Below are 27,416 nucleotides of genomic sequence, written 5' to 3'. Positions count from 1 at the left end.
CCTGTGTCTGGAGAAAAGATATGTCAGTATCTAGTGCAGTCAAAATGTGTGTAAACAGATAAAATACTGTGGCTGTTTTGTGCACAAAAGGCGAGGGCATGCCATCCTTAGCAGCCCATTTGGCTATTTCATCAGCAAGAGAGTTACCTACAGCAATTTCAGAATCTCCTGGTTCGTGACCTTGACCGTAAGGACAGCTAGACGTTAGGTAACACTGATGCCTCTAGAAGATCAGAAACCAGTGTAGCACATGAAATGGGCTTTAAAATCATGTGCAAGCCGAATTTTACAAGCTTCACCAAAAGCATATCAATATAAATAGTTACTACTTGATCTTTAAACAGACAACATGCCTTTGTTAAAGAAATAAGTTCAGCCACTTGAGCTGAGAGAAAAGGAATAGAGTGAGCTTTGTGTACAACTTTAGGCAAAGAAAAGACTGAGTATCCTCATAAGGTGGTATTATCATTGAGTTAACAAAAGCTATCTACAAATATGTGTGCCCCACCCTCCAACAGGTGTTATGACAGATCTGCACCCAGAGATGATTAAAAAATCGCAGTCAGGCAGTTGTGCTTCAACTAGCAATCGGGCGCCTGTTCCTCCGAACAGAACACGAAGCAGAGGCTGGGCTATTTTGGGCCATTAAAGGTTTGAAAGTGAGATTTTATGTGGCACAGAGGATAGCCTTGTAGCCTGAATGACACTGTGATCATGTGCCGTGTCTGAACGTTGTTAAGAATGGCAACTACCTGATGTGGTGTATGTAGTGTAAGTTGGTGTGAAAGGACAACTCTTTCAGAGAGCAGTAGAGCAGAGTCAGCAGTTGAACACAAACATGCAGGCAAACCTTAGATCACAGAATCGAGAGACTTTGCCAGATATGCTACTGGATATGCTACAAGAGCACCACTGTGCTCTTGGGCCAACACTCCCACAGCCGTGCCCCTGTCAGGTGTGTGAGGAGGACAAGTGAGACTCTTCTACAGCAGTCTGTATCTTTACCTGAAAGCAAAATGTCATCTGCATATTTCAGAAGAGTACAGCCTTCTGACAGGATGAGTGATGACAACAATAAATGCACCATGGACGAGAACACAGCCGGTGAATTTGATGAATCCTTGATGTAAGCGTATCCAGGGGTACTGACATTGTTTGAATGCAAACACAAAGATCAGCTGTGTCTGCTCACTGACAGGGATACTGAAAAAGGCACCACAGAGATCAACAACAGTAAAATGATCATGATCATGTGGTATGTCAGATAATATCGATTAAACATTTGGCTAGTGGTTTGATTATCTAAGGTTGGTGACATGGTGGTACCTGTACCTGACCTAATTTGTTGGAGTGCACAGGCTACAATTTGTATGGGACCTCAGAGAGCTCAAAGTATTGCAAGATCACACAGTCAGCCCAGGGCCATGGTCAGCCCAGGAAAGAGTGTGCCAAGATATATTCAGGATATATTAGCAGTTGCTGTCTAAAAAGCTGAACCTGGGCCACATCATGAAATCTGTGCAGGAACTTGACAAATTTATACACACATGCTCACACCCATGCTCACAACTGCAAACAGTTCAAAAGACTCATAGCTGAACTAGATCAAGAACTGTTAAGATCTATTTCTTCATTAAACTGTAATCGCTTTCAAGAGGTAATTTATTAGTGAAATTTTAGTGAAGCTGTTCTTTGCTGAGAAACATAAGGGGGCATGACACCGCCAGTGGATTTTGTGTTTGGCATTTTTGGTACTAAACTAAACATGGATCTGCAAGGAAATTAAAGATCAGAATCAGAATGTGCTTTATTGCCATGTATTCTCACACATACAAGGAATTTTTTTTGGTGCTTGAGAATATACAGACATAAATTATAATATAGAAAAATATAGAAATATCAGATATAAGCAGGGTGGAAGTATAAATAGGGTACTCATGTACAGGAGGCATAAACGTGCAAAATGTCCAGCTCAGGAGCAAGGTATGAAGTGTGATTCAATGAAATAAGATGCAACAGTATTGTACTTGTGCCTATATACATACATGTATATATAGATTATTATATTGCACTGGGGGAGATGGCCGACAGATTAATTGTTCAGAAGATGAATGGCTTGGAGGAAGAAGCTGTTCTCGTGTCTGGATGTACAGGTGTTTACTGCTCTGTAGCGCCGGCCAGAAGTCTGCATTTATTGTCGATGTGAATTCAGTTATCACCGCAGCACATTGAGTTTAAAATATCACTTGATGGCGAAGCATACAACTGATGCAAATAGCTCTCCTGCCCCTCGCCAAAAGCAGACAACAACTACATTCTTTTCAGTTGAGATGTAATGTGAACCTGTTTTTTCTATGTTCTTTTCTTTATGTGTTTAATAGTCATGAGCAAGTTATTTGAAAAACATGTCTATGTTCTTTATGCTCTATATTTAAGGTGGTTTCAGTAATAAATGTACACTTTGCGTGTTTAGAAGAAGTGATCTGAAAATGTAAACAGGCTTGTGTAAGTAAATAGCTCAGTGCAAAGAAAGAAGTAATGGGAACCTGTGGTTTTTCTATGTTCTTTTTTTTTTCATATGTTTAATAGACATGAACAAGTTCTTTGAAAAATATCTATGACCTTTGAAACATCTCAGTCTTCAGGCTCTATGCTGAGTATGGTTTCACTAATAATAAACAACATGCATTTCAATATTTGTCCATGCCCATGCTGATTAGAGTATTAAAAACTTGAAAAGTATTAATTTAAGGTACATTTAGAACGGATAAAAATGTGCAATTAAGTTGCGATTAATCACGAGTTAACTCATGACAATCATGCGATTAATCACGATTAAATATTTTAATCAATTGACAGCCCTAAGAGGTACATAGGACAGACTCAATGACAACTGAGCAGAACTGTGTTAACAGCTCCTGTGGCTGGTTGAACTTCCTCATCTGGAGAAAAAAAAACAACCTCTGCTGGGCTTTTTTGACAATGGACAGATGCTGCCTGACTTGGTGCAGAATGTTTTCATAATTTTCAATTAACCTAAGCTGTTCTAGACACACATACAAAAGAGAGAGTCCACACATTTTCTGTCCATGTTGAAGGCAAGTGGAGAAGTAGCAGAGCATGTAAAAGTGAGTGCATGGTATGCCACGCTGCTTGAAAATCTCCAGCAAACTTTTGAGGACAGATTCTGCAACCTACGGCTAAAAAAGGCCATAGATTACATTTCACTTCAACCCTTTAACTACTGAATCAGACTGTTTAAAGCCCCTTTACTAGAAGGGACAGAGCGTGGTCTGAGGAAAGGAGTTTTGGGTGATTGTTCTGATGGTGAGATATGTAAAACGGGCTGCACTCAAACTATCAACTATCAACTATGTCACTTGTTTCAGTGTAGAAAAATAATAATTTACAGATGAAAGTTGATAAAACTTACATCTGTAAATTATTTTTTTTCTACACTGAAACAAGTGACATCAAAATCATCATTCTATTATACTGATACAAATGTTAGTAAGTTACAAATAAGTTACTTTGAGTAATACAAGGACTGCCAGGTGCTCCACTGAGTCTAGTTAAAGGAGACTGGAGTCAGATACAAAAGTTCAAATCCATGAAAACTGTTTGTTATTGTAAAACACTGTTGTACATCTGTTGTAAGGCTCTTTGCAGTGATAAAGATTTTTTTTTTTATCATGCCAAAAGTTTTACCAACCTTAGTCAAGGGTAAAATTGTGGTGTAGTTATTTCCTTGCCTGTTAAAATGCTGTGTAGCTAAGATTCACTTTCATTATTTCCTCTTTCACGCAATACACTGATCAGGCAGAACATTATGAGCAGTGACCAGTGATGTGAATAACATTGATTATCTCCTCATCATGGCACCTGTTAGTGAGTGGGATATATTGTGCAGCAAGTGAACATTTGTCCTCAAAGTTGATGTGTTTGAAGCAGGAAAAATGGGCAAGCGTAAGGATTTGAGCGAGTTTGACAAAGGCCAAATTGTGATGGCTAGACGACTGGATCAGAGCATCTCTAACAACTGCAGCTCTTGTGGGGTGTTCCCAGTCTGCAGTGGTCAATATCTATCAAAAGAGGTCCACGAAAGGAACAGTGGTGAACTGGCGACAGGGTCATGGGCGGCCAAGGCTCATTTCAGCATGTGGGGAGCGAGGGCTGGCCTACTTGGTCCGACCCAACAGACAAGCTACTGTTGCTCAAATTGCTGAAGAAGTTAATGCTGGTTCTAATAGAAAGGTGTCAGAATACACAGTGCATGATGGGTCAGGGCTGTTTTGGCAGCAAAAGGGGGACCGACACAATATTAGGCATGTGGTCATAATGTTATGCCTGGTCGGTGTACATACCAGGTGGTGCATGGAACAATATACTGTAGCTGAACACATATGCCAGATCAGACTGCTCTTGGCCATTTCAACTTGGCATTGGTTATTCTTGAATCCATCTTTGAATATGCCTATAGATATGGATGATTACATTATATATGTAACATAGAATTAATATAATTCTCTGATAGTGCATGATAATTTGTTAACTACATGTTTAATTCTTTCTGCAGGTATTCACAAATGTAAAAAAATTTCATTACAATAAATTAAAAATATCTTTTTTCATACATATTTATTATATTGCCTCATCAGTTATGCAAGTAATGAGATGTTTATACATGTTTGTAGAATTGTACTTTAAATATTAGCAAGTTAATGTCAGTCATTCTTAGAAATGCAATACAGTAGTTATCAGTAGTTGTACTAGCAATTTATTTTCAAGGGATTCTTTTCTCCAACGCAAGCTTACATTTTATTTTTATTTCATATACTCTGCAAATGAGATTATCCCTATCTCAAAAGGTAATCCATTTTGTGTCTGCTTCCTCTCAAGGTTTCTTCTTTATAGTCTCAGGGAGATTTTCCTTTGCTTTACCATTGCTTCAGGTTTGATCTTTAGGAATAAATCTAAATTTAATTTTAAACTTTGTAATTTCTATTCTTCTGTAAAGCTGCTTTGAGACAATGGCCATTGTTAAAAGCACCATACAAATAAAATTGAACTGAATAACATTTGTAGCATTTTATTTTTAAAGAAACCACAAAAACCTTTATATAGTACAGCCCTACTACGTATGAAATAATAAACAGACAGATAATCAGTGGTAAGAGGATGGACTTTTATGTTAGAGCATAAAATTTATGTACTGTTATGCACAGTATTTCTGCGAGTCTGTTGTGCTGTGTGGCTGCTTCTTCTCATTCGGCGAGGGCTGCATAAGAAGAAATGGAAAGCTTTTGCAAGAGTTTTATTGATTCTTTAACAGGAAACGTTACGACCGATTATGTATGTGTGACCTTTAATATCTGTAGGGACTATTCCATGTTCTGCCACAATTAAAGGGATATGCCTGTAGAGATGCTGTTTCAATGTTTTTAGTTATTTGAGCCATGAGTTCTGCTCTTAATGTTGTTGCATGTAAAGCTCAGCATTACAAGTAAATGTCTAATCAGCATCAGCATGGGCATGTACACATTTGGAACATCTTACAAACTAAATAATATACAAACTAATAAAATTAATTAATACTAACCTAATATATCCAGGAGTATTGTTAAAACCAGTGATGTGATAAGGTGCTGGACATCAGCATTTGACTTGTTCCCTTCCAGCAATAAATGACCGTCAGGTAGGGTACCAACTCCAGACATTTTTGAATGTTCCCTGAATCTGAATGTATGTTTGGAAATGTATGTCTAGGACTAACCTCTAGAACCTCTTACTAACATGTATAATGTGCTGGTAATGGTCTATCCTGAACATTACTAAAATGCACAAATAGGGCTGGTACTGACATTTACCCCTTGATACACTGTGCAAATGCTAAATTGACTAATTTAAAGTCAAGTTCTTTATTCTCACAAACAGCAAGAGGAGGCAACTAAAAGAAAGAGATAAGAACCAGAACCTGCCTTTTATATTCATCACAGGCCTCTTCAGTGTTGGGATATTGCATATTTATACATCTTGCTGTTCACTGTTTCATTTGTGTAGAACATATACTAATCCTCAATCATACTTGGGAAACAGTCAGTCTCAAGCAATACAATAATTCACAGGCATCTTATGCAAAAAAAACTCAACATAATGTAAAAGAGACTAAATAAACATTTGAACCAACATACAGAAAGGTAATTTTCAAAGCAAAAGTTAAGGACAGCTTAGACACATGTTAATAACAAAAACAAGCTTTATTGGCATCTGTTATTATATTAACAGGGAGAAGACTGGAACATTTCAACATGTGTTCTGACATGCTACAAACCCAGGATTCATAGTTGATTACATCATGCTACAATCAAGGACCTCTAAAATCAATTACAGGGGCATGATTTTTCCCATAATAGTAGATAAAGTTCTGACCTTCATGCATATTTCAGACACAAGAAATAGGCCCTCTATACTGCTCCATCATCTTCCTCCAACACTGCTGCCCTGTTTGAAAAAACATCCGCTAACATGTGTTTGGGAATCTCTGAACCACGCACTCTGAGTGTGTAGCAGGCATCCTCCACCTTACCAAGGCTCTGTCTGAGAGTATGCAACTTTTTAGAGACCTCATAGGGACCCACATTACCAATATAAGAAAAGCCATCATGGATCTGCCGCAGGAAGTTGCTGAGCTCAAAGGGTGTATCCACATCACCATTTCCAACACTGCTGATGCACATGCGCATCAGCTCACCAGTCAGATCAGCCACACCCAGAAGGTAGTCGGTCGGCGTTACTTGGAATGTTAACACGCATGCTCCTGGCCACAAACCCCGGCCACAAACCTGAACCAAAGTGTAGGACACATAATGAGCATCTGTACAATAAAGAGAACCTAAAAACACTAACATCACAGTGACATGGAGGTGATCAAGAGAGGAAAATTAAGGAGTGAAATCAGAGCTGGCAGAACTTACAAAAAAAAATGCACGTGATGATATTGAGCCCAATGTGGAAAAGGTGATTTTTGGAATTTTGGTCTTGAAAAGGTAGTTATAAAAAAAAATCAGGTATAAAAATATAAGCTGTTAAAAATTCTAATTATAGGCATTAATCCACCCAATTTACATTTGGCGCAGAAGGGCAGGCCCTGACAGGAAGACTGGGCAGAGAAGTGTTTATGTATTATCAGCAACCATTAGGGTTTCTGGTGCACATAGCCTTGTTCATACTAGGTCTAAAGCAGCTAGTTGGTCAGCCATAGCTGTAATAAAAATGATGACAGCAACACCCCCACCCAAAAGTTACCATGGTTAACTAATATGTGAGTTCCAAGCAGCATTAGCAAACGGAGATAGGCTCATTTATTTATTTATATAAAGAAAAATAGTTGAATAGTACCAGCCAATGGTCTGTTTGAGCAAGACTGCTTTCAGATAATATGGCCATCATCAAAATTCCATACCCTTAATGATGATGATAATAAAAATCAACAAGAAGCAGTCTTCAGGGTCTAAGCTGTCTTAGTAAACATGTACAAAGAACAATATTTAGATCATAAATGCCTGCTGAAAACTGTCTAGATGAAAGTAGCCATGTTTTTTGAAGCAATTTAAAGGTGATTAAAAAGTCATTTAAATATTAAAAAATTAATGCATGACATGAAACTTCAGCACAAGCTATTTATACTTATCCATACTTAAAAATTAAACTTAACTCCATCCCTTTTCAATATAAACTTTGCATATCACCTCAGAATACTTAGGCCATCATTAAAATTTCCAATTATAGAGAAGGATAATTATGCACTATGCTGAATTTCTGCTCGATCTGACTAATGGTCTGACAATTTAATTCAGAAGTATCTGAAGTGTCTAATTGAATTTTTTCTGTAAAGTATTTACTAATTCAGGTTCTGCTGACCCTGATTTCACAAGTTTCCTGGGCAGTAAACTCTAAAGTCTTGATCAAGCAGTTATTTAAATTGATAAAATATGTAATGAGAAGTACAGTGTGCAAACAACTGAGAGAGCAATGACATGGGCTTGCATTGACATTTTGTTTTTTGTACTATTCCGATCCATGTCACTTCCATTTTGAGTAATCAAATACCTTTGTTTCTGTCTTCTCATCTCTCATGAATACAAGACAGGCGTTTATCTCCTCCAGACTGATCAGGGTACGGTGCTTAATGAAATGATTGAAGGACACCGCCTCCACATACTCCTGAATACCTTATAGAGAAAAAAAGACATTATAATTTTACTTACAGTTGCATGATTGTTCCATGAAAATGTGACCTGATGAATTTAGAATATGTTTTCTAAATTATACATGTCTTGTGTATTGTAATTGAACTGAACAATTGAGCTACTGACAAAAACACTTATGCAAACATGTGCTTAAACACTTGTGACTTGCTTTCCTTATTTGGTATTTAATGCAATAATATAAAATCTCTGGATATTGGGGGTGTCTGCTAAATGTTGTAAACATAATAAAAGTAAGCCATTCACTGGCTGCAGTACAGGAGGCATGTAAGGGGAGAAATCATTGCTTATTTTGCTTACAGTGTTTGGTCCTTACAACAAAAACTAAATACAATACATCTTGAATACTAAAAGGCAGTTTAAGCTCTACAAAACATAATTATGTATATAATTATGAAAATATAAGCATATTCAACTTCACCAGGCGTAATCATCTAAACAAATGGCACTAGCTATTATTTATCTTGAACTTAAAAATTATATAGATCTGCTTTTATGTAGTAGCTATAATCCTATTTCTTTAGTTTGTGCTATCAGATGTTAGCCAAAACTTTAGCACTATGTTTTGAACTTGACCTCCCATATTTTATTTCTAATAAACAAACTGGATTTATTTGGGAATGCCACTTCATAATGTTATATGCATCACTTTGGATTCCAGACTCCTTTGTTATACCCCCTGAACTTAAACCCCGTTTCCCCCTTCCTAAACGAAACAAGCAAAATATTGAGGAGCTTGATCTATTTGGGAACTTTAAGAACAACCTCTTGAAGTTCCTGCATGAAGATGGTTGGAAAGATATCTAAAAAGTGCAAAATAATAAATAAATAATAAACACTGAAAAATATTGTAAATCTAAAATAGTCTATATGTGTTTTGCAATGCTAATCTCTTCCTTTGTATTGTAAAAAAAATATATAATAATAATAGGATAGAAAAAAATAACAGAATAAAAAAAGCCAAAAATAGCTCATGAACTGCATGCTTTCTTTTCTGGTTGTGGTAACCTCCCCCTCACAGGGTTTTAGGTTGATGCTATCTATTTGCTATTAGCTATTTGTTTAGAGATTGATCTAATAAACTAGCATAAAATTAGGTTTAGAAACAGACACTATTGTAAATTACTATGGATAGGGGGCAGGCAGAATTCAGGACTTATAACAGTAATGCAGCCCTAATTTATGGTATGAATTATAAATGCTCAAGGACATAAACAAAATGATAAACTATAAATATGGTATAAATTTCATATCACATGTTTTAATTCATAATTTTGATAAGCATAATTTTTACTTTTTTCATTTTTCTTTTACTCTAATTTTACTTGCATTTTTATTGCATCTATTTTTAATCAGTTATGTATCAAGTCTTTTCTTAAACCAATTATATATTTGTTCATAGCAAAAATAAATATTTCTATTAACTATTAACTTTTATTGATTCCATGATGTGAAACTCACCTGGCATGAAGGCTTTGTGGAACTGATAGAGATCATCTTCTCCAAGCTCCTCAGCTACATGACCAATCTTCTGCCTCACAGCATCCAGTCTGATGTTTGCCTCATTTAAAATCTCCTCAACGTTGGGTACACTGTTAGTCGACAAATATTTCAATTACACTATGTTCATACTAGAGATGCACCAAATTATAAGCCACCAAAAATTTTACAGTACCATATTCTAAAAAGATGCAACACAAACAATGATTAAAATTCTAAGTTGACAGACAAGCAAACTGTTTGAAACCACTATGAAATAAACAGTAAATGTATTTGGTCTGTGACTTTCTTGAAATACATCTGAAATACAACTTTTACATAATTAGATGTATTTCCAGATATCCAACCTAGCCAGCTTTTACCTCGTCACTCTGTGCAGCAGAAATATTGTCCGCTTGCTCTCAATTGTAATGTCTCGGCTGAGTTTGACAAGGCGCTCATATTTGTCATGCTTGGTGTCAAGTTCTTGTTGAAACACTGAGGTTAAAAAAACAACACAAAACAACACACTTTTTTTTCTAAAAAAGTGTTACAAATGATCATAAAGAGGTAAGTGCAGCTTAACTGTGTCAACTAATGAAATGAGTTTGCCAAGCATTATCCTAATAGTTTACAAACAGGTTCAATATTTTATTTAGTTAGATTGGCTTTCGCTTCCCTTGCAGTAAATCATGTTAATGTCTTGAAATCATTGGTGCATTACTGACTATGTCCAATAATTGACAATATATCATAGTGCGAATAGCTTTACATTTGAATGCCTCAATCACAGGAGATGACCTATCCACACATTCCTCTGTTTTCTGCGCTGATTCTGTCTTCCTTTTTCGGCCACATCCATCTCCTATGATATTAAAATCACAGTTTGTTATAACAAACATTTTAAGGTAACACAGATCTACTATTCATGTTAGCTAACATGTAAAGATAAAAAACCTACCTTCTCTTTTACTCATTTCTCTTGAGAGTAAATAAGTTGCAAATCAAATAAATGTGCCCTGTATGTTATACACCGATACATATGTCATATGTTATTAAGAATGTTGGAAATGTAAATGAAAATTTTCTGATTGTCTGTGTGTGTCTGTGTATGTACGCATATATGTGTGTATATATATATATATAGAGAGAGAGAGAGAGAGAGAGAGAGAGGGAGAAAGAGACTGGTGCACAGGTTATTTAGGATACTCTTACCGCCTGCCTATATTCAATAATGGATAGCTGTGTATTTCCATAGACTGTTTATCGGCTTTTGAACGATCCGATTTTAATGTGTTTTAATATTATCGATTTTTCTGTTTACAGCACACGTTACGATACGGCAAGATCAATTAGGCGTGAGAAAGAAAGCTCATAAGTATAAAGAGGAAACGCGTGTAGGAGCGTTGTGAATGAAATGGCCGGTAACGCGCAAACAAATCTTGCAAAATAAAAGTCACAAATACTGACGTATACTAAAAAAAGAAAAGTCGAAAGTAAAAAGCAAAGCCTCTTAACTTCTTATAGAGGTAAATTTAACATAAATTTAAAATATTCTCTTAATGTTTTTCTTAACGTTTTTGTTAAAGAACACTTTTAAAATGCATTCACTGATAGACTTGAAACGTGTCTCTGCCACACAAGTCCCTGTGAGTCAGATGTTACTATAGAAACGACAGGGCATTATTATATAAAGCTGCATTACTGTTAGTGTTCCTGTCATTGAAAATTAAATCATCTGATTAACATGAATCTGGGGTTCATTTGTATTGTTATAAAATTGTCAACACATTCCAACACAAATAATTCATTCTCTCTCTCTCTCTCTCTCTCTCTCTCTCTCTCTCTCTCTCTCTCTCTCTCTCTCTCTAAATACAGATAGTTGGTTAGCATTTCCCTAACATTACAGTGATGATGAATATGAGTTCATGATTAATTTGACAACGATTCTAAAATTTCTCTTTTCTTTTGCAAAGACTCTCCTTCATTGTAGGTTGATTTTCTTCGAAATGACAGAGGGACATTTTAAGGTAAAAGGGGGACAGTCTCTAGCAGTAGGAACAAACAAGTACCATTATAGCAGCCATTCAACTCACTTACTGAGTGTTACTTAAGATGCAATTTTCCTTAAAACAAATAGAGTTTTATGTATGCATACCCATCAAACTCTACTTCCATTTAATGAAATGGCAAAAATATATATGTATATATAAATACAAAACAAATTAATATTTTGCTTTACTCCAATTCTGGGTCTCAAGCCTGGTTAAAAAAAATATTAGGGTTGCATCAGGAAGGGCATCCGGCATAAAACCTGTGCCAAGTTGTTGTGTGGACCAGTTGGTCCGCTGTGGCGACGCCTCACAAACGTAGGGAGCAGCCGAAAGATCAACAACAACTTTACTCCAGTTCTGGCCCAGCAAAAATGAGACATCTGCCAGATGTTTAAATTGCATCTATATTATATCAGTCAGTCCATGACCTTATCGTATGCCTGCATGATGCGCATCTGGACATCTCACTATGACTCTTCTTGGACGTCGATATGCAGTTCAGTATTTAAACAGCTGGCGAAGAGTTTTTGTATGCATGTGGATGTGCAAGACAGGTGCAGAAAATCAACATACAAACTGTCAATTCAATTAAAATGTTGTCCATTGAAATGTCAGTTAGAGCTCATGGTTGCCTGTTGTAGAGTAATCTTTGTATTGCTGTTATTGTGTGCTGTCTAAGTATTTTGACAAATTGTTTGAAGATTTGGCAAAAGTTCTTGAAACTTTTATGGCAATATAGCCCTTATAAAATGAATTGAATTAAACTGAAATAGCAAAAATGCTATGCTATACTCCAATGCTACCCAAAATAATATGCCCTTTTGAGGCAATGTCAATTGTTAAAAGAGCTATACATATAAAATTCAGTTGATTCAAATTGAATGTGCACCTTTTGCAAGGACTGTGTTGCAGCAATTGACAACTGACGAACAACAATCTTTTGTCTCTCTGTCATTTACTGCTTGGAGGTCACTTAAATCTCTTAACACACCAAACATGTAACATGTTCAAATATCCAACTGATGTGTTTCCATTGAATGTTAATTCAATAGGTAACCATTTAATATATTTTTGTCATAGACAAGTCGACTAGATTTAGAGTGTAGTGAAATGATCTAGTTTTGCTAGTTCTATTTAACCAGGCATGTTGTAAATACATGTTTTTAGCATTGAGATCTAGAAGTTCTGGTACTGATCTTAAATGTATTAATGGAATTTGAATGCAATGTCTTATTAAAATGAACATGAACTTTTATATCTCTTTGTCATTTATGCTTATAGTCCACCCCCAACTGCCTGGGATCTGTAATATATTTGTAAAATGTTATCTAATGCAATGTGCATTAAGTTTTACTTTTTTACATAATTTTGGATTTTTGTCATGTCTTTAGCTACTGTGGTCTTTTGATGTTCTTGTGATTTTTTCCATTGTATTTTTGTTATTCTTTTATTTCAGCCTTCAGCATTATACAAATGGTCTTGAGCATGTTCTTTGCATGTACCTCAGTATATGTTTTCAACTCATGTTTCATCTATATTGGACTATGGTGTGCCCAGGCTTTTTGCATGCAATAAGCATCTTTGTTTTATTATATATTCTTAATATTCTCTTTGATTATACCCTGGGTCTTAGTCTCCTGAATATTCAGTCATCAACAGCAGTGTTTTGATCATTTAGAAAGGTTTACAATAATTTCTGGTGTACTCAGGATAGGTTGGTCATCGATTGGTCTCAGGATAGGCCACGTGCTGTGATGACACAAATGATAATCACCTATCTGATCTGGTGATCCTGTTTCCTTGTGGTCCTGAAGCATATGACAGCATAGGCCAGGGAGCTCTCTTAGGGGAGAAAAAAAAACAAAACACAACCTTGCTTGAAGACAGAAAATGCACTAAAGATAAAGATCTTGAAGCACCAGATCAGGTTATTAGACAGCAACATGCTTTCCTGATTCAAAACGGGACAAGAAAGTTACTAAGATGGACAAGCAGGTCACTAAATTGGTCAGGAGTGTGCTAATAATAAACAAGCTGCTGTCTCCGCTCAAAAAACTTGAGCAGGTCCAATGCTCTAATAATCTTCTCCAAACTAAAGTTGTTGGAAAAACAAACATTGCCTTTGACTAAACCATCTAAATCAATGTATCCACTGAATACCTTACTACCATACCAAGGCCAGTATGCTGTTTTGCTAGAGTACCACACAGATAACATGATAATGAGACAAATACCACAGCGGCAGGAACACAAGAAGGAATAGTACTGACCCCAAGACAGCGTGAAAATCAAACGTTTGTGTTACCTCCAGTAGAACCATATGAAGATTGTTTGATATGATATGGTATCATATGAAGGGTGGTGGTAGCTCAAGTGATTCTGGGTTGTTGATCAGAAGATTGGGGCTCAAGCCCCAGCACTGCCAAGCTGCCACTGTTGCCCCTGAGCAAAGCCCCCAATAAAACCTGCTCCAGGGGTGCTGCATCATGGCTGATACTCTGACCCCAACCCTCCAAGGATGGCATATGCATAGAAGGAATTTCACTTTGCAGTAATGTTTATGTGACAAATAATACTACTTCTAATAATACCTAACTTAAAAACATCAGACAGCAGCAGATTTCTGTGTGTGACAAAACAGCTTAGAGCTACATTACCAAAAGGATGGAAAGAAGTATGCACTAGGTAACTTTGATTCAGGAGATTACATGCCCTGGTGTGAGACCTGACCTAAACTCTCCCCAAGCTTGACCTTCAATGATAATCATCAAGCAATCAAAATCTACGACAGACAGACAGACAGACAGACAGACAGACAGACAGACAGACAGACAGACAGACAGACAGACAGACAGACAGACAGACAGACAGATAGATAGATAGATAGATAGATAGATAGATAGATAGATAGATAGATAGATAGATAGAAAGATAGATAGATAGACAGACAGACAGGCTCTGAACATTCTGTCAATTAAGTGATTGGGAGTTTTTGACAGGAAACCCACATGTCCAGTCAGTTAGAAAGAAAGGATTTGAACAGCCTGAAGGAAGTGTTAATAAATGTAAATAGCAGGACAGAATGTTGGCTTTGTACTAGTCACTATAAGCTTAAGTTGTATAGCAGAATTTTGGCTTTGTGCAAAATTATAATAACAACAATAATAATAAAATATAGCTGCAAGCAGCAATGAAGGGGCCAAACACCTGAGGGTAGTAACTAAATATAACGGTGTTTAAAGCTGTTTTTCAGTACAGCACCCCAAAGTGGGCAAATTCCACTAAACTTGGCATGTGCCACTTATTCCTGAACTAAGCACATGTACTGGCGTTTATGCTAATGAACCAAAGCACTGCAGAGATGGCAACTTTTCCTTTATGGCACCTTCAAGGGTGAATTTGTGGGTACACTGTATTGTTCATTTGTTCTCTTAACACCTGTGGGTGACAAAGAAATACAAAGGAAGAAAGGAAGGAAGGAAGGAAGGAAGGAAGGAAGGAAGGAAGGAAGGAAGGAAGGAAGAAAGGAAGCAAGGAAGGAAGGAAAGTAACATTTTATTGTACCAAGAAGCACACACACACTCTCTCAGTTTGTGAAATTAAAACTTGTTTTATCTAGAAAAATTTGGTAGGAGGGGTGGAAAAATAATTTACAAAGACTGAACTTACAAAGGCTGCTATTGTTACTCAGAACAAAATCATACTTTCAAATGGTATTTGACTGTTCCAGACCAATGAACCGAAGAAACTGAAAAAACAAAGGAATCAAAATAAAAAGATATAATAAATCCTTCTGTTTAAGTGTTGTTGAGATTACTGTGGTACCACTAGAAACCATGAAGATGGCTTTGGAATTCAACTGACACAAACAGATTTGAACTCGAGTCTCTATGAACAGCTAATATCTTCAACAAAATAGATCATTAAAACTAGAATGAATTTTCTGGTTATCTAAGTGCACTTTTTGACCATAGAGTACACAGTTTCTTTCTAATATAATCCCAGAGACTGTGACTTGCTACAGTCATCTCTGTCTTGCTCATTAGGCAAATTACTTTTTAAAATGTATATATATGTGAATATGCTAAAGTGATGGAAATTGCAAAAAATAAGCAAAAACAAAGAAAACTTGTCAGCACATTCGTGATGGCAGCCAACCTCACTGCGATCGTCCTGGATCATTCACTGAAGAACTCCCCTTAATTTTGAAATAATCTAGTAGAAATCACAGATTAACAATTTTACAAAATTTCAATGGGGTGGAGTTAGATTCTCAGGTAGACAGTTCTTAGACTGTAAGTCCTGTGAAGTTGAAATTTGTTGTACTGCATTGTTGTGAATGTACTTCATCTATGAATGGATTTGAACTAGATTACTTCAAAAACAGAAGGCCATCAGCCAATCAGATTGCAGCATACACGTCACAGTCTAAACATCAAGCAACTATCACCAAATAGTAATAGTATATAAATCTATATTAATATATTTTAGTGTTATATATTGTGCTTTAGTGTTACAGTGTTCAATGTGATCGGTACACTTTGGTCGCGGGAGTTGAGGAGTTGCTGGTCTGCCATCCACTGCAGGTGAAGAAGGCATGCAGGACCTGGTCACTCTCCTGGGCATGCCCTTATTCCAAGACCTACTGGTGTGCTGTGGTGGGGACATGTAACTTGCCCAGAGGACTGTCTACTGGGTCAAGGTCTCAAGAGCCCAGCAGAGCAGAGCCACAATTCAAAATATTAAAATAGTCTCAGAATCACTGGTCTACAAGTTGAAGACTGGAATAAAGAACAGGTGTTTTTTTTCTAATCTAATTGTCCAGTGAATTTGTACCCATGGTAGCCTTAAATTTCTCAAAATTATTTAAATTATTTTTGCTTTAAATTATTTATTAAATTATAAATTTATTTATATTTTATTATATTTACTCTGTCTTATACAATAGCCTACCTGGTAGCTCAAACAAAAAGCCATTTCCAGATGCTGCCTGATTAAAAACTGATTAGAAAAAGTTTATTAGCCCAACAAAATAAGCTTAGTGCTTGGGAAACTGCTTCTTTGAATGAGGTATAAAATTAATATTTAGTACAGTGGTGCATGTTATATTCATTCTATCACCATATAACCTCATTTCAGCCTACACATTTAAATACAGCCTGTCTTACATTTAAATACATGCAGAGCAAAAATAACATTAAAGAGAGACACTCTGAGTTTGAAACTCATGAGACACTCATGCCATGGACTGAATGCCTGAACACTGGTAGTAAGGTGTCAATTTGCTCCCCCACATAGCCACAGAGATTAATTTCTATAGACTAATTAAACACAATCCCGGAGTCCTGGTCACAATTCATCATATTACTTAGAACATGCACCACAGAGCTTGGGCGTGGTTGAGCTATTTACAACAATTCCTCTTTCTCAGTAAAATCCAGGCTCTCTTACATGTTTCTGTGAACAACATTCCAGTTGTTGGGACTAGTGTGGAATAGATGAAATTTGATCAAAATGACCCAATACAATTACAATTTAATTAGTATAAATGAACCGACACCATTACAACATGACAGGTGTTCTTAAAGTTATAAGTCTAAAACAACTTCAGAAGGGAAATAAAAAAATCTTTCCAAAAAAATAATCTAACAAAAGAGAAAATGTAATTGGGCAATTAAAGATCTGTATGCAAAATAAGAAGAGGAAAAATAAAAAGGCATAAATAGGCATTCTTCCATATGATGGTCTTTGCATCACTCGTCATGTTTTGATGCTGTACAACCAGGACAGTTCGTGTTTATATCCTCCTCATCTGTGAAGTGAGAAATGTCAGGTTATATCGTAGTGCAATTTGTCTCCAAAACAAGAAACAGGACAAGGGACTATATTACCTACCACTATATGCTGTCCCACACCATATGCAGTAGAAATGCACACTCCTCAGGTATGATGTGATAAACTGCAGCTTCTCTAATGACTGAATATGCAATGGTACAATTTAGATAACAGTTTAACAGAATACTAATCATTGTCATATTTATTATTATTTATTTACCGTCAATTCCATATCGTCTTTACTTCCTTCAGTGATGGGCTCTTCATGCTCTGCCTCTTGATTCTTAACTACTTCAGGCCAGTACCAACTGTCCTTTGGTACAATTATTCCCTATCCAGGGAATAATAACATCACAGCAAAACATCACTTCAAAATAGCAAGAGACATGAGTGGGGGGTATGAGTGAGGAGGGCAAAATAAACATTTTTTTTTCTCTTTTGTTGAGCAGACCTTTTGTTTGTCCAGCTGTTCACAGGCCCACTGACTCTTCCTCAAGTCTCCCTCAGTTTCACGATGTTCTCTTTCAGTTCTTTTGCGGTCTCTAAAATTAAGATATTAAAATTAAGATTAAGCAAATTAGATTACTTTAAATACAGTGTGCCCCACTGGGCAAGTTTAGGCTCCAATGTGCTTGCCCAGCAAATTGTTTTTGCACCATCAGCAAAAAAGCAGAAATTCATTTAGGTTATAAGCATGGCTACTAAGAGGCCACAGTGTGTTGTGCTGGCATTAGAGGTATGTAACTGGTTTTGTTTTGCAGTCAGTTTTGTCAGTGTTTCCAGCATCCAATCAAGCTAAATTAGATCCCTAATAAAATAGTTCTACAGGATGCCAGACAGTACTAAATGCACATTTAGAATAAGGAACATTAGGACAGTCCTGAATGTACCTCTTAAGGTCAAATTCATAAAGATTTTAAATCAGATAGGATCTTTTAGCCTTAAGTTTTTAGGACTCCCTTTTTTCACATTTAAAACTAACAGAACGTTGAAGACCTATATATTTTTTAATTTGTTAATAATCTGCTTTGTAATTTATTTGATTACATTTATATTTATTCATGTATCCATAAAATAAACACCAAAGAAGGGGTGTAAAATTTATAAATTTATCAAAGATAAGCAACTTTGTCAAAGATGATATCAACAAATTTTCTGATAACTAGTTCAGAAATAATGAGCCATAATTTAACGAAACGGTACAAACAAGAAAACGTGTTCGGAGAATATCTATTTGCAAACCTGAAATCCTCAAGAGACTTCTTCTCCATATGCTGCCTCACTTGCAATCTTTTTCTGTAATTTGTTAACTTCTCTTCGGCTTTTCTTTTCTTTTGTTCTTCCATTCCAATGCCCCCTCTGTCTAATAAAGATACATGTTAATTTGTCAAAGTTTAGCTTATCCATGTTCACCAATGAACAGTATTTAGCATTATAAACTAAACATAAAAATGCACTAACCAGTTTTTATGTTAAGGGGAAGTGGTTCAACTCGTCCGGTACCTGAGAGATGGAAATCATCTTTTAGTACTAAAAATTTTCAGTGTAAGGGAAATAGGAAATATACTAATTATTCAAAAACCACCAGAAATGCAAGGAATGCAATATTACAAAAAGTAAATAGTCAGTTCTCGAAGTTGGAAGGAAAACCAAAAGGCCAAATAATGATGGCTAGTTGATTAATTCAGCATATCTCTAAAACGGCACTGGTGGCGTGTTCCTAGGATGCAGTGGTTAGCACCTACCAAGAATAGACCAAGAAAGGACAAACAGTGAACCAACAACAGGTTCATGGGAATCAAGGCTCAGTCATATGCATGAGAAGCAAAGATTAGCATGGTGAGATCAAACAAAAGAGCTAATTTAGCTGTAGCTATGATAAAAAGGCGTCAGAACATACAGGCTATACAGACACAGACCGGTCAGGGTGCCCATGCTGACCACTTATCCACCACTGAAAGTGCCCACAATTAAAACAGTAACAGCAGTTCCTGGACAATGAAGTGATGAAAGAAGGTGCCCTGGTCTGAAGAATCACATATTCTTTTGCATCATGTGGACGACTGTGTGTATGTGTGTCCTTACCAGGGAAAGAAGTGGCACTAGGATGCACTATGCGAATAAGGAAAGCCAATGGAGGCACCGTGATGTTCTGGGCAATGTTCTGTTGGGAAACCTTAGGTCCCAGCATTCCTGTGGAAGTTACTCTGACACCTACCTAAACAATGTTGCAGACCAAGTACACGCATTCATGGCATCAGTATTCCCTAATGGCAGTGGCCTCTTTCAGCATGATAATCCACCCTGTCACACTGCAAAAATTATCTTGTTCCTTAACCATTCCTGAACAAAGTTCACAGGGTAAACTTGGCCTACAAATACAACAAAGCTTAATCCAATCAAGCATCTGCAACAAGTGTTTTGTCTTCCTTTATGTTTTTGTTACATTATTAGAAAATAACATTGCACAGAAATGTTGAACATTTTTGCATCAACACTATTTGTGTAGCATAAACTTAACCTCTGAAATGTTATGGACGTGACAAGGCTGTGGAACTCGCCGACAAATTTAATAAGAGGCTTATAAATTTATAAAGCTGCTAACTGTACAAAATCCTCCGTCATCCCCTTGTCAAGCAAAGATTGCCAAAACTTTGTGCAATAGTTTGTTATATAGTTATGTTAATAGTTATGTTTTATCTTCCATACTGTTCCCCGCTGATACCTACAACTAAATCTGTAATGATCATATTGTTCAATATGAGGCACTCAATTTGATTCAAGGTTATCTATTTAATATGTTTGGATATTGATCAAATATTGTTATTGAACACACCACATAAAAATGAGCGTCCACCATAAGGTATTTAAGATTTTCACCAACAAATGAAATATTCTGACCAATATATTGTGACTATTTTTGTATTATTAAGATTACTTTTCATTCATTTGTTTTTGCTGTTTTTGTATCAGTACTGACCTTCTTTTCCCAGACCTTGTCCTGCAGTATAGCCCATTTTCTGCAGTAAGGCAAACCCTTTATTTTCACTGCTTAGAGAGTTCTGCAAAGCAGCATCTCGTCTATTCTTCTCTTTTTCCTTGTAGCTTTTCTGCTGGTTAAGAATATTCTTCTCTTTGTGCAAAGTCTCTCGCCTCAGAGTCTCCTTTAAACGTTTCACCATTGGCATGCCAGGCCGAACGTCCAATCTAAAACAGTGATGAAACAGTGATTATATTCTAAAAAAAAAAAAAAGTCAAACTCCATTATTTTCCAAACTTATACCTATAAAACACAACTACACCGACATAATTTAAAATCTCTATTTTATAAATGTTAAACTATGTAACATTTTATAATGTACATCTTGCAGTATCATAAAAATAAACATTAACATCATGTGACAAAGAAGCATCAGCCCATCCCATCTAGGTGTATGAGATTTGAGCCAGGCTCTGAACATTCCATCAATGGTGGTGAATGGGAAGTTTTGGGAATTTGACGTCTCTTACTGGAAAACTGCAAGTCTGATCAGTTAGAAAAAATAAAACAGATTCTGCTGAGTGTGGTGAAAGTAGCTTGAAAGCTTGACAAGTTATAAAACTCTGACGTTTTGTAGAAGTGGAATTCAAAGGGAATTTTGGCAACTTATGTCAGACCAGGATGAAACTAAGTGTGGTGCATGAGCTCCAGGAGGAGAAGCATTTAGAATATAAATATTATAAAGAATTTTATAGAAAATAATATAATAATATTTTATAATAATAATAATAATAATAATAATCTTAGACAGCAGAACATCTTTGTCAATCCACATAATTATAACATATACAAACATTGTACTGTAAGCAAAAATCTCTCCATACTAAGTAGTATGAATGAGTGACATTATTTTTCCAGACTACCTTGATGACATCATTTATATATAGCTGAGGAGCAATTCATTCATCCATTTATATTCCTTCACTTTTCCTTTCTTCCAATATACCTAAAATTGCCCTATTTATAAATCCCCTTCATATGGGGCATCAAAAATGCGAAAATGACCATGTAGTGCATGTTACATTAATTCTGTGTGCATTTTATACAAACATACGACACCCCGCTGGTCACATTTCCTCATAAAATTAATATTTAATATTTACAGATCTGCACCCATACAACACCAGGTAACCCATTTAAACACCAGATCTGCACCCATACAACACCAGGTAACCCATTTAAACACCAGATCTGCACCCATACAACACCAGGTAACCCATTTAAACACCAGATCTGCACCCATACAACACCAGATAACCCATTTTAACACAGGATCTGCACCCATACAACACCAGATAACCCATTTAAACACCAGATCTGCACAACCCATACAACACCAGATAACCCATTTAAACACCAGATCTGCACCCATACAACACCAGATAACCCATTTAAACACCAGATCTGCACCCATACAACACCAGATAACCCATTTAAACACCAGATCTGCACCCATACAACACCAGATAACCCATTTAAACACCAGATCTGCACAACCCATACAACACCAGATAACCCATTTAAACACCAGATCTGCACCCATACAACACCAGATAACCCATTTAAACACCAGATCTGCACAACCCATACAACACCAGATAACCCATTTAAACACCAGATCTGCACAACCCATACAACACCAGATAACCCATTTAAACACAGGATCTACACCTATACAACACCAGATAACCCATTTAAACACCAGATCTGCACAACCCATACAACACCAGATAACCCATTTAAACACCAGATCTGCACAACCCATACAACACCAGATAACCCATTTAAACACCAGATCTGCACCCATACAACACCAGATAACCCATTTAAACACCAGATCTGCACAACCCATACAACACCAGATAACCCATTTAAACACCAGATCTGCACAACCCATACAACACCAGATAACCCATTTAAACACCAGATCTGCACAACCCATACAACACCAGATAACCCATTTAAACACCAGATGTGCACCCATACAACACCAGATAACCCATTTAAACACCAGATCTGCACAACCCATACAACACCAGATAACCCATTTAAACACCAGATCTGCACAACCCATACAACACCAGATAACCCATTTAAACACCAGATCTGCACAACCCATACAACACCAGATAACCCATTTAAACACAGGATCTACACCCATACAACACCAGATAACCCATTTAAACACAGGATCTACACAACCCATACAACACCAGATAACCCATTTAAACACCAGATCTGCACCCATACAACACCAGATAACCCATTTAAACACCAGATCTGCACCCATACAACACCAGATAACCCATTTAAACACCAGATCTGCACAACCCATACAACACCAGATAACCCATTTAAACACAGGATCTACACCTATACAACACCAGATAACCCATTTAAACACAGGATCTACACAACCCATACAACACCAGATAACCCATTTAAACACCAGATCTGCACCCATACAACACCAGATAACCCATTTAAACACCAGATCTGCACCCATACAACACCAGATAACCCATTTAAACACCAGATCTGCACAACCCATACAACACCAGATAACCCATTTAAACACCAGATCTGCACAACCCATACAACACCAGATAACCCATTTAAACACCAGATCTGCACAACCCATACAACACCAGATAACCCATTTAAACACCAGATCTGCACCCATACAACACCAGATAACCCATTTAAACACCAGATCTGCACCCATACAACACCAGATAACCCATTTAAACACCAGATCTGCACAACCCATACAACACCAGATAACCCATTTAAACACCAGATCTGCACAACCCATACAACACCAGATAACCCATTTAAACACCAGATCTGCACAACCCATACAACACCAGATAACCCATTTAAACACCAGATCTGCACAACCCATACAACACCAGATAACCCATTTAAACACCAGATCTGCACAACCCATACAACACCAGATAACCCATTTAAACACCAGATCTGCACAACCCATACAACACCAGATAACCCATTTAAACACCAGATCTGCACCCATACAACACCAGATAACCCATTTAAACACCAGATCTGCACAACCCATACAACACCAGATAACCCATTTAAACACCAGATCTGCACAACCCATACAACACCAGATAACCCATTTAAACACAGGATCTACACCTATACAACACCAGATAACCCATTTAAACACCAGATCTGCACAACCCATACAACACCAGATAACCCATTTAAACACCAGATCTGCACAACCCATACAACACCAGATAACCCATTTAAACACAGGATCTACACCTATACAACACCAGATAACCCATTTAAACACAGGATCTACACCTATACAACACCAGATAACCCATTTAAACACCAGATCTGCACAACCCATACAACACCAGATAACCCATTTAAACACAGGATCTACACAACCCATACAACACCAGATAACCCATTTAAACACCAGATCTGCACCCATAAAACACCAGATAACCCATTTAAACACCAGATCTGCACAACCCATACAACACCAGATAACCCATTTAAACACCAGATCTGCACCCATACAACACCAGATAACCCATTTAAACACCAGATCTGCACCCATACAACACCAGATAACCCATTTAAACACCAGATCTGCACCCATACAACACCAGATAACCCATTTAAACACCAGATCTGCACCCATACAACACCAGATAACCCATTTAAACACCAGATCTGCACAACCCATACAACACCAGATAACCCATTTAAACACAGGATCTACACCTATACAACACCAGATAACCCATTTAAACACCAGATCTGCACAACCCATACAACACCAGATAACCCATTTAAACACCAGATCTGCACAACCCATACAACACCAGATAACCCATTTAAACACCAGATCTGCACAACCCATACAACACCAGATAACCCATTTAAACACAGGATCTACACCCATACAACACCAGATAACCCATTTAAACACCAGATCTGCACAACCCATACAACACCAGATAACCCATTTAAACACCAGATCTGCACCCATACTGGTAAAAAATATAGAGAGAGCATGCTGAGCCCAATAGCTCTAGATCACAACAGTTACACAACAAATAAAAAGCCTAAAGACTAAAAGGTGTACTATTTCCGATTAAAAAACTAAAGGCTACTACGCAACTTATTATGGTTGTATTATTATTATTTTTATTATTATTATTTACAAAAAAACTCTTTTGATTTAAAAAAGAATTGCCAAACTTATTTCTTAAAATACGTTTTAGACATGATTAACCTGTAGCACATTTTGTTTACATGGTTACATGTTAAGCCTTTGACTTTTATACCGACAAAAATGCACATTGATTTCAGTTCTATATTTTTTCATTTTCTCATGTACATTTAGCTCAGAGTTCTGGAAGAATCGAATTGAATCTAAACATGAAGACAGCATCGAGCATCGAATCCAATCGTGACAGGAGCGTATGGTTACACCTCTAGTGTTTAGACAAATGTTAAAGATATAAAACAGGTAGTGATCATAAAACATCCTGAAGAATATGGCACAACTCACAATGGGTTAAGGAAAGCATCAGACATATAATCATCATCTTCAGACGACATTTTGCTTCTTCTTCTTCTTCTTCTTCTTCTTTTGGTGTTTATTGATAGACCGACTTAGAAGGTGCATTTCCGCCACCTACTGGATTGGAGTGTGGAGCACAGAATGGAAGAGAAGTCAAAAAATGAAAGGATTAGTTAATAGTACTGTAGTACTGAATCCTAAATTCTATTATTCAATCTTATTTCTTTTAAATAATTTATTAGATCATGATAAATTCTTGATTTATTCTCAATGATCTTAAAGTGTGCGTTAGATGAAACCTTGCTCTTTCATATGCGACACATTTAATGAGTACATGTTCTACTGTTTCTTCTTATTCACATTTATAACAATTCCTAGTTTTATGTTTCCCTATTCTGTTCAGCCAATTATTTTACAAACAGTGTCCAATGCACACACTTGAAATTATAACATCCTCTTTCCTGATTCCAAATTTCTTTCTTTCTGCATTTTTTTTCTGAATGGGCTATAAGTGACTTCCTTTTATTCCGGTCTCCCACTCCTTCTGCCACTTCTTTCTTTTTTCTTTTGCTGTAATCCCCTTCACTTCCTTTTTACCTAAAGGTACATGTATGTCCATTTGTGCATGATTCAGAGCCTGCTTGGCTAGAAGGTCTGTCTCCTCAGTTCCTATTACACCTATATGTGCTGGAACCCATAAAAAGTTAACTGTAAGTCTATACTGAATTGTCCTGTTGAAGATGATCCACTTGATTAACTGCTTAAAACCGAAAGTAAATCTGTGCCAATCACTGACCTTGTAGGCTGTACTTCTTCTAATCACTGAAGCACTAGAGATATTGCTGTTAGCTCAGATGAAAAAAGAGAAATATGATCTGAATTTATTTTTTGGATAATTTGACTTCAACTTGTGGGATGAAAACTGATGTTGCTGTTTGTCCAGTGTCTGGATCCTTAGAGCCGTCTGTACATTTTTGCACTGCTCTGCTATGTACTGTTGCACTGTTAAACTGTTTATCATGTTCTGTTCCTTGTTCTGTTTATCATCATGTAACTGAGTGTCTACTTAAGGCTTAGGGAAGAGCCAGGGAGGTACTGCTAACAAAGGCACTGAAGGGGCAATATCTATATTACATAGGCCCATAATCTGTGCCTCCTTATTAATATTCCACCTAAAGCTTATTATACTTTTACACTCATATTCCCAGCAATCTTTTGCAACTTTTCTCCCTGGATGGTTGTTCAAGTGACCTTTTAGGTTAATCCAGTACCTCATTCTTAACTTTAGCCTTCTAATTTCCAGGGGCATTTAACCTGTATCGCATTTATTGGAGAAGATCTTATTGCTCCACAACATATTCTCAGTGCTTGTCAATGTAGAGTGGCCACCTTTAAAAGTTGTGTTTTAGCTGCAAAACTGTACACTATACTACCGTAATCTATAGCTGCTCTTATCAGTGCACAGTATGCCCCCCATTCAAAAGTCTCAAAACATTAATTGTTTTTTGTTTGTTTTTGTTGTTTTTTTTACAATTATGTATAAGTTTCTGGATATGCACTCTGAAACTTAATTTTGAATTCATCCACATGCCCAGAAATCTGACTACTGGCACTTGTTCCAATTTTTGTCCATACATTTCAATACTCACTGTTGGATTTGTTTTGGATCTGGTTCCTCTCAAGGTTTCTTCCTCATATCACCACAGGGAGTTTTTCCTTGCCACTGTCACTGCAGGCTTGCTCATTAGAGATAAAATAGGGATAAACTGGTTTAACAATTTAATTTAATATTTCTCCTTTCTCTGTTTCTCTACTTTTGTAAAGCTGCTTTGAGACAATGTGCACTGTAAAAGGCATTATACAAATAAATTGAATTAAAGTGAATTGAACTGAAATTGAACAGGACTGCTAACACATCCTTGAGGTGTTCCATTATCTACTGTATAAGTCTGTGAGAATGCAGATCCTACTCTTAGTTGTATAGTTTAAACAAGAAATTCATGATCCAGTTATACATTTTTCCTTTTATTCCCATTCTGTCCAATTTTATTAAAAGGCCTTCTCTCCGCCGGATGCTAGGCATATGGTTTCACAATTTGTGGTCCTGTTCTCTTCACAGGTGAATACCTCTTTGGATAGTTTCAAAGTGGCTTGGGAAAAGGAGG

General features: G+C 36.7%; 2 protein-coding genes across 3 annotated transcripts; both read right to left on the bottom strand.

The window, feature by feature from the left end:
• Positions 1-6,280: 6,280 nt before the first annotated feature.
• tsnax (translin-associated factor X) lies at positions 6,281-11,182 on the bottom strand. Of its 2 annotated transcripts, XM_058385647.1 has the most exons (7): positions 10,962-11,182; positions 10,708-10,765; positions 10,519-10,611; positions 10,130-10,244; positions 9,729-9,859; positions 8,110-8,231; positions 6,281-6,842 (listed from the first exon to the last, which is right to left on the bottom strand). In XM_058385647.1, the coding sequence occupies exons 2-7, from the start codon at positions 10,721-10,723 to the stop codon at positions 6,465-6,467; spliced, it is 855 nt and encodes a 284-aa protein (XP_058241630.1). In that variant the 5' UTR covers positions 10,724-10,765; positions 10,962-11,182; the 3' UTR covers positions 6,281-6,464. The 2 variants fall into 2 exon arrangements, with proteins under 2 accessions (XP_058241630.1, XP_058241629.1); XM_058385646.1 differs by having other exon boundaries at positions 10,708-11,182.
• A 4,207-nt stretch (positions 11,183-15,389) lies between these two features.
• Positions 15,390-25,361, bottom strand: gpatch11 (G patch domain containing 11). The gene is made up of 8 exons (XM_058386662.1): positions 25,240-25,361; positions 20,616-20,842; positions 19,097-19,138; positions 18,878-18,998; positions 18,087-18,177; positions 17,856-17,966; positions 17,696-17,777; positions 15,390-17,612 (listed from the first exon to the last, which is right to left on the bottom strand). Exons 1-8 carry the CDS (start codon positions 25,287-25,289, stop codon positions 17,554-17,556), a joined length of 783 nt encoding a protein of 260 aa, XP_058242645.1. The 5' UTR covers positions 25,290-25,361; the 3' UTR covers positions 15,390-17,553.
• Between the last annotated feature and the right edge of the window lie 2,055 nt (positions 25,362-27,416).

The sequence above is a fragment of the Hemibagrus wyckioides genome, linkage group LG03 (genome assembly GCF_019097595.1).
Source record: "Hemibagrus wyckioides isolate EC202008001 linkage group LG03, SWU_Hwy_1.0, whole genome shotgun sequence".
NCBI lineage: Eukaryota > Metazoa > Chordata > Actinopteri > Siluriformes > Bagridae > Hemibagrus > Hemibagrus wyckioides.
This window is presented reverse-complemented; position numbering and strand designations above follow the sequence as displayed.

What these genes read in the sequence shown, in the direction of transcription:
- gpatch11 (XM_058386662.1), bottom strand. Translation starts at nt 25,289, where the DNA reads ATGTCGTCTGAAGATGATGATTATATGTCTGATGCTTTCCTTAACCCA. An exon ending in AAGACGATATGGAATTGACG is followed by an intron (nt 17,778 to 17,855) that starts GTAAATAAATAA and finishes TTGCATATTCAG; the next exon opens with TCATTAGAGAAGCTGCAGTT. An exon ending in GTGTGGGACAGCATATAGTG is followed by an intron (nt 17,613 to 17,695) that starts GTAGGTAATATA and finishes CTCACTTCACAG; the next exon opens with ATGAGGAGGATATAAACACG.
- tsnax (XM_058385646.1), bottom strand. An exon ending in CTGCTGCACAGAGTGACGAG is followed by an intron (nt 9,860 to 10,129) that starts GTAAAAGCTGGC and finishes GTCGACTAACAG; the next exon opens with TGTACCCAACGTTGAGGAGA. An exon ending in CCACAAAGCCTTCATGCCAG is followed by an intron (nt 8,232 to 9,728) that starts GTGAGTTTCACA and finishes TTTCTCTATAAG; the next exon opens with GTATTCAGGAGTATGTGGAG.